The sequence below is a fragment of the Lipotes vexillifer genome, unplaced genomic scaffold (genome assembly GCF_000442215.2).
Source record: "Lipotes vexillifer unplaced genomic scaffold, Lipotes_vexillifer_v1.1 scaffold426, whole genome shotgun sequence".
In the NCBI taxonomy this organism is placed as follows: Eukaryota; Metazoa; Chordata; class Mammalia; order Artiodactyla; family Lipotidae; genus Lipotes; species Lipotes vexillifer.
In genome coordinates, this window is record NW_006779491.1 from 1,093,030 (window position 1) to 1,100,505 (window position 7,476).

Consider the following 7,476-nt stretch of genomic DNA (forward strand, 5'->3'; position numbering starts at 1 on the left):
TTTTACGCACCTACTATGTGTTGGGTACCGGGGATAGAACAGAAGTAAAATACAGGCCCTGGCTTCACAGCAAAGAAGCCACCCGAGGACCAGAGAGGGACACTGAGTTGCCCAAAGCCACACAGCGAAATTTTCTGTGGCCGCACCGGGTCTCAACACGATTCCCTAGGGACGCCCTCTTCCCTTCTCCCCATAACTGTAAGTCGTGGGTCACAGCAAAGCAGGTACCTTCAGGGCTTGGCGGGCCAAAGGGCTCCCGCGGCCCCAGACAAGATGCTACAAAGAACCAGGACCGGGCAGCCCCGAGGGGTCGAGGCGGGGCCGGGAGGTCGGAAATGAACCATCTGGTTCTTGGGCTGGCTGGAAGAGTACGCGGAGGAAGGAGGCTCTTTCGCGAAGAAATAATGCCCCTCTGCAGCCGCCGTAGCCGAGCAGGACGCGTCTTCCGTCCACGTTTCTCTTCCCGCGGAACTAAAGGGAGGAATCCAGGATGGCATATGTCGCCAGGAGTGAGGCCCCACTGTGCTCCGAGCAGTTCGGCTCCGGGACGGCCCGGGGCTGCCGCGCCGCCGCCGACGGGACCCTGCAGTGGGAGGCCTGGGGGCGGCGCTGGTGGGGGTTCTCGGGGGCCTTCACAGCGAAACCCGGAGGACGAGATGGGGGCGAAAGGGTGGCTCCCGGGACGGCCGTTCCACCTCTTTCCCGGCTCCTGGCTGTCTTCCTGCCTCAGGGCTTCCCCGATAGCGTCAGCCCGGACTATCTGCCCTACCAGCTGTGGGATTCCGTGCAGGTCAGCCCGGCCGACTGGGGAAGGGAGCGACATGTAGCCGGGGCAGGGGAGACAGCGCGCCACCTCTCCCTTCCCGCTTACAGACTGGACACTGAGGCCCAGAGCCGAGCTGTGACACATCCCAGGCCACACACCCAGGAGAGCTGATAACAGGTCTTAGACCTCCATGCTCCTGCGCCCACTCCTCACCCCACTTCTTTTCTTCTCCAGGCCTTTGCTTCCAGCCTCTCGGGTTCCCTGGCCACCCACGCAGTCTTGCTGGGCATAGGGGTAGGGAACGCAAAAGCCTCTATTTCAGCTGCCACGGCCACCTGGCTCGTGAAAGGTGAGCTGGACCCCTGGGGTCTCACCGATCGCTCCTCAGCTCTGCCATTTCTCTGTCCACTTTTTCCTTCGTCTGGGAAGCCCAGCCCTTCCTTTCCCCTTCTCCCAGTGTTTTGGCACCTAGCTCTGGGCTCTGATGAGTATATTTATGCATTCCTGTCTGATTAGATCCGGGAGCCAAGCCTTCCCACTTCCTAGAAGAGTGCCTTGTACCTCGTTAAAAAACAAAATTCAACTGAGTAAATTTCAAAGATTTGTATTGGCTTTATTGACGACTGACTAGTAACCCATGGCGGGAACACCCTCATCCCGCCCACTAGCCTTGGTAGCTGCACTCCGTTCCCCATACGTACTGTGCAGTGTCCCTTAATCATCTGGAGCCCAGATCCCTAAGTAAACCGTCCCCTCCCCTTTACTCCTAATCTGTGGAGGACTGCCTAAGAGTTTGGTTATTGAGTAAAACTGCCAACTGCCTTGGGTGTGGGAAATTAGTTAATTCTAGACAGAAACAGTTTTGTAATAGGTCCTGAGTGGCAGAGAGGAGGTTTGGGGAAGGATGAAAGGCGTTTTATATCCTCTGGGATACTAGATGATGCCATGAATAATAACTATGGTGACTATCTGTTGAATGTGTACCTCAGACCCAAGGTAAGGCTCATTCTGCACCTGGCATCAGCCTGGCCACAGCTCTGGTGAGCCTCCGTGGACCTTTTGGAGAATCTGGAGGCTCCTGCTTATACCCTTACCATTAAGACGAGCATACTGTCCAAATGTGAGTCACTGCTGGAAAGAAGCTCTTTCTCTGAGACTGCATATCAGTGGAGAAGTGGTGGTGATCTGTGCCTCTTGTCCTAGTTGTCTCTTCTTTTAATAATAATAGTTCCTGAACAGTACTTACTGTGTACCAGTCTTTAAATGTCCTGACTCAGTCTTCACAATAGTTCTGAGACAGGTATTGTCATTATCTCCATTTTATAGATGGGAAAACTGAGGCACAGAACGGTAACTTGCCCAGGGTCACGGATGTGAACCCAGGAGGTTTAGTTCCAGAGTACATTTTCATACCACCGCACTGTGCTTAATTTGGATCTTTTCCATTCCTCTCCTATTGGTTAATTGTTTGGAATGCAGTGGGAGCTTGGGTCAGTAGTTCCATGTCATTTCTAAGCACCCTAGTCTTATCACCAACATGTTGCTTATGTACGTCTTCAGCTCAGGCAAGTTATTAAGAAAAAAATAAGACCATTTTAAGATGTGGAAAAATATCCTCTTACTTTAAAGCCTGTTGTTGATATTAAAGGAAACCCCCTTAATTAGAAAGGATATTACAAACTTGTATCCATCAAACATGGGAAAATTGTATGTGGAACTTTACATAAGAAACTCCCTTGGAATTTTTTGATGTGGTCACTTTTAGTTACAGATCTCTTAACAGAACGTGATGTTAATTGTCATAACTAGCAATAGTAATGCTACTAGGAGCCAATATTTTGCCAGCTGAGTGTATGCCAGGCGTTTTGACATGTAATGTGTAACTTAATCTCTGCAGCAGCCATATTAGGTAGATGCCTTTATGAGTACCTTTTTCAGAGGGGGAAGCTGAGGCACAGAGAGGTTTAGTAACTTGCCTAAGGTCACATAGGGCCAGGATTTGGACCCAGGCCCACTGACTCCTGTGTCCCACTCTTAACCACCCACTCTTTGGCCAGTTAGGATTTCAGAGTGGAGCCGAGTACAATTTATGGACAGTTGATCCCTTACTAGGACTCAAAATTTTGAGATCTTACAGCATGGCCAGTTGTAAGTGAGGCAGAGAGGAGCAGGTGGGAATTAAGTATCCTGGTCTAGTGGACACTGTTGACTTTCAGCTAATAGGGAGGATGTATGTCACTGCATCCTATTGCCAACCTCCAGATTCTGACAAGGGCCCTGCAGACTGCCTCCGATGAAAGATAGAGTAGGCCCCTTTCTTGAGTGAAGGACATACATACCTGATTGGCAAAGACTGTGCAGTCGGAGGGAAGAAAAATAGTCTGGCCCTGTGAGCTCTCACCCCGTAAAAGTAACCTTGCCATGTTCAGAGTCACTAAAATGATCCAATACAAAAATCTTGAACAATGAAAATTTTGTGTAGAATTAAAAGTACTTGCAAGGAGGAGTGTGGGTGAGTGACAGTGGGAGGAGGCTCCTAAACCCACCCAGGGAAGTATAACTTCCATGGACAGAGGGGACAGAAATAGAGAAGCCAAGCAGGCCGGATGGGAAATGTGTTGTACACACGCCTCTGAATGAGGCAGCTGCTACTCGGCCCCAGCCAACTGGAGCGGTAAAAGAGGAAGCAGGCCTGGTGCTGCCGTGTTGTCAGGTTCTTCTCGGAAAGCTGTAAATCCAGATTTTCTTGAAAATGCCCCATTTTCGTTTATCAATCTTCGAGCTTCAGTTGCTTCATCTAAAGGGGATGATCCCTCAAGCTCGTAGAATTGTTGTGACGATTGAAAGACTTGGGTATTTCAGGTTTCTGCCAGAGTGCTTAGCGGTCTCCTTCAAGTCCAAGGCTGGGTAAAGATGTCTAGCTAGAAGGGGTCAACACCCAAGGATGGCCGCCGTGGCAAGAGGAGAATGAGGAAGGCTGGCCCATGTCACCACCTTTATATGTCGTGGGACGTTCTCATCCCTCCTAACCACAACCTAGTTCTCCTTCTTGCAGTCCTCCACTTAAGGGTCCCTTCCCTCAAGCTCAAACAAGCTAAGGGTCCTCTGCCCGCTCTGCCTGTCCTTCCCAGTGCCCGCAGTGTGAGGCCTTCTCAGTTTGATTCTAGAACAGTCCTTTGTGATCCCCCTGCTGGGCTTAATGAGTACTACTCTCAGTATAAGGTAGGGTCTAAATCAGTGGTGGGCAAACTTTCTTTGAAGGACCAGACTGTAAAGATTTTACCCTTTGCAGGCTGTACAGTTTCACTTGCAGCAACTTGATTTTGCCATTGTGTTATGAAAAGAGCCATAGACAGTCTGGAAACAAATGGCACAGCTGTGTTCTAGTAAAACTATTTACAAAAACGGCGAAGAAGCCCACAGACCACCGTTAACTGACCCTTGGTCTAAATCAGTGTTTTTCATAGTGGCTGCTGTCTGCTTTTACACTGGCTTTTGAGCCTGGAACCATGACTCTGGCTCACTGTGGTGCCCCCCAGGCCTCACGGCAGTGGGTAGCCAAGAAGCACTTGTTGTGCAAGTGAAGGTCTAGTGGATTCCAGAGACCTCTCTGACTCTCCCTAGCCTGAGGAGGCCTCTCCCTCTGCCCCACACTCCCAGCTCGCTTGTCACCAACCTGCAGTTCAAATCCTTTTTACTTATTTATACTCTGATGACCACCTGTGAACCCACTGCGCAACCTAAGAGCTAGAATATCAACAATAACTTCTGAACTTTCCACACAGAATTTCCTGCTTTTTAAAAAAATAGTTTTACCATATAGATATATATACCCAGACACTATATTGTTTAGTCTCAGTCGTTTTCGAGCTTTATGAAGAGTATACTGTGCTGTATGTAGTCATCATGACTTACTTTTTCATGCAGGATGATAATACTAGGATTCATCCATGCCGATGTGGGTAATTGTGGCCCATTAGGTTTTCACTGCTGTCTAGTATGCCCCTGAGTAAATGTACCGGAATTTGTTTATGCATTCTCCTGTTGATGAGCATTTGCATTATTCCCAGTTTTTTTGCTGTTATAAACGATGCTGCAAAGAATATTTCTGGTCCGTGTCTCTTGGTGTGCATGGGTACCTAGTTCTCTGGGGTACATGCTGAGGGACTGCTAAGTCTCGGCACTTCTGACCCCATAACGCAGCTACGTCTGTCTAGAACTTATCGTACCAGACTGAGCTCCCAAGGGCAGTGATCCAAGGTAGAAAGCCATCTCAGTGCCAGGCTCTGCCAGGCCCTACAGCCCCCAAGGCTCTTGCTTGTTCCTTACCGATGCCTCTCTCCCCCAGATTCAACTGGCATGCTGGGCCGCATCATCTTTGCCTGGTGGATGGGGTGAGTTTTTCTTCCCGATCTGCAGACTTCTAGCCACTCTCCCTAGACAGGAGTCATGTCTTTCTCAGCCCTGGCTGTATTTTCAGCTCCCCCTCTTTCCTACCAGTCTCCAGGGGTGGGGAGATTTTGCAGGTATATCAGAGCTAAGGAGTCTTTAGTGAGTACCCAGTACAGGTGACTTGCCTGGGGTCACCAAGCAGTGAAGCCACAGAGCCATTGCCAGGCTCATGAGATCTGCCTTCAAGAGCACTGATTTGCCCCTCCATCATGGAAAAACACAGGGAGCCACAGGCTCTGAGCATCCACTGCTGGCTTGTTAAAAAAGAAGCTTGGATGGGACGGTGCTTAGCCCAGAAGGAATACCTTTACTCCAGAGGCTACTGTGGCGGCTTAGATACTTGGTTGGACTTTGCTAAGCTGAGTGGGGAGTGGGCTTGGGTAGGTTATCAGGATCCCTGTCCGACGTGGGATCCACATCACCATTTATCTAGAAGGGATTGAGGGTGTCATGCTGCCTGCTTCCTCCTTGAGTCACTACTGGGTGACCTCAGGAGTGAGTGAGTATCTGCCATCAGTCGTGGTTGTGAGGTGCAGTGAGCTATGTAAAGTGCTTAGCACATAATAAGTGTTCAGTAAACACCAGCTGCAATTACTAACCCTAACTGGGCCTCACCAGCTCTCTGTGTATCCTCTCTAATCCTTTTGATAACTGTGTAGAGTAGGATTGAATGTGTACCTTTTCCAGATGTGAAGCAGACCAAGTCACACAGCTTGTAACTGGTGAGATGGGATTTGAACCTAAAGCCTGTGGTATTTCTGTGGCATTGGGTAGAGCCCAAGACCAGGCCCACATGTTCTAGTCCTGCCTTTGCCATATGTTCGCTCCATCAGGAGTTCCCCATGCGTGTCCCGTGCCCCGTCCAGGAATGCTCCCTTTCCCTTTAGGGGATTTCAAATTAAGGGTCAGGGCTAATGCTGCAAATTCTGAGCTGGGCAGGGGGCTGCCGCATCTCCCGCCACTGGGATCTTGGAGAAGTAGTCCCTGGGGGTTTGTGCAAAAGGGCCAGGGAGGAGGGAACCATCTGCGGCATCGTGTGATAGAGATATCCTAGGCTGGATGTCAGAGCCTGGCTCTTTCGGCCTTTTCCCGCCACTCCCATCTGATCCGAGGGAAGTCATATCCCTCTCTGGGCTAGTTGTCTGTAACATGCAGCGTAGTGTTTACACTAAATGTATTGTTTATAGAATATGTGGACTTCTTGCTGGGTACCTTCTATGAAGCAGAAGGAAGAGGAGGGGAGTTGGCAGAGGACCCCAGGGATGGCCTCTCTCCCAGGAGGACCCGAGGGTGGGGAGCAGCCACAAGGCAATCAGCTTTTTCCTTTGGTGCCTCATGGGTTAGTAACGGGGAAATATGAGTGACCACTGAAGGTCCTCCCAGCTAATGGTGGCATTTCAGGCAGCAGTGACAGGGTGTGGGGACAGATGTCTGGCTGGGGTGTGGGTTTTCCTGAGCCCTTCGGACCTTTCCAAGGCATAGGAATGGCCTGCACTGCCCACAGGCTGTGTTTTCTCCTTAAATCCAAATTGCAAACCAACCTCTCCTCCCCCACAGGAGCAAAATGGACTGTAATGCCAAGCAGTGGAGGTGAGAAGGGGCTGGAACTGAGGGGAGGGGAGTCTTCTAGTGTGAAGGTCTCTGACCTCTGACCTCTTATCCCTTCCCCCAGGCTTTTTGCCGACATCCTCAATGATGTAGCCATGTTCCTCGAGATTATGGCTCCCATATTCCCCATCTGTTTCACCATGACCATCTGCATCAGCAACCTGGCCAAGGTACCCACCTCTGGGGCACCCCTGTACCCAAGATACCTGCCCTGGTGGTGCTGTGTGCGGGCTCACTTGGGGCCCACAGGGGATCCCGGCCTGGGCCCAGTGCTCAAGGCATTTCTAGAAGAGTGAAGTTCCGATGTTTCTTCTGGGACCCAGCCATGTATATTCTGATCTTCCTCCAGCCAGACAGCCTCTAGAGCCTCAGAGAGTCAGTCTAAGGCAGTGTCTGGAGCCACGGGACTGGTGAGGGAGCTGTGAGCTGAAAGAGAGTAAGGGTGGTCCAGTGTCAACATCTTGGGACCAGCTCCCTGGCTACCTTTCATTCCTTCAGTAAAATATTTAGGGTGCCTACTGCATGTTCGGCACAGAATACAGGCCCTCCCATCTTTGAAAGAAAGCCACACATAATTAAATATTTATCGAGTGATAGCTGTAGGTATTCCAGATGAGAAGTGTAGGGGGCTGCAGGAGGGGTCAGCAGGG

The 7,476-nt window shown here is 50.4% G+C and overlaps 1 protein-coding gene across 1 annotated transcript in view; it reads left to right on the forward strand.

Moving 5' to 3' along the window:
* Positions 1-490: 490 nt before the first annotated feature.
* Positions 491-7,476, forward strand: part of RUSF1 (RUS family member 1) — a 14,720-nt gene continuing 7,734 nt past the window's right edge. Inside the window, exons 1-5 of the mRNA XM_007452673.1 lie at positions 491-790; positions 1,001-1,115; positions 5,115-5,160; positions 6,776-6,808; positions 6,891-6,996. Of these exons, the coding sequence (XP_007452735.1) occupies positions 491-790; positions 1,001-1,115; positions 5,115-5,160; positions 6,776-6,808; positions 6,891-6,996 (600 nt within the window). The remainder of the gene's footprint in view (positions 791-1,000; positions 1,116-5,114; positions 5,161-6,775; positions 6,809-6,890; positions 6,997-7,476) is intronic.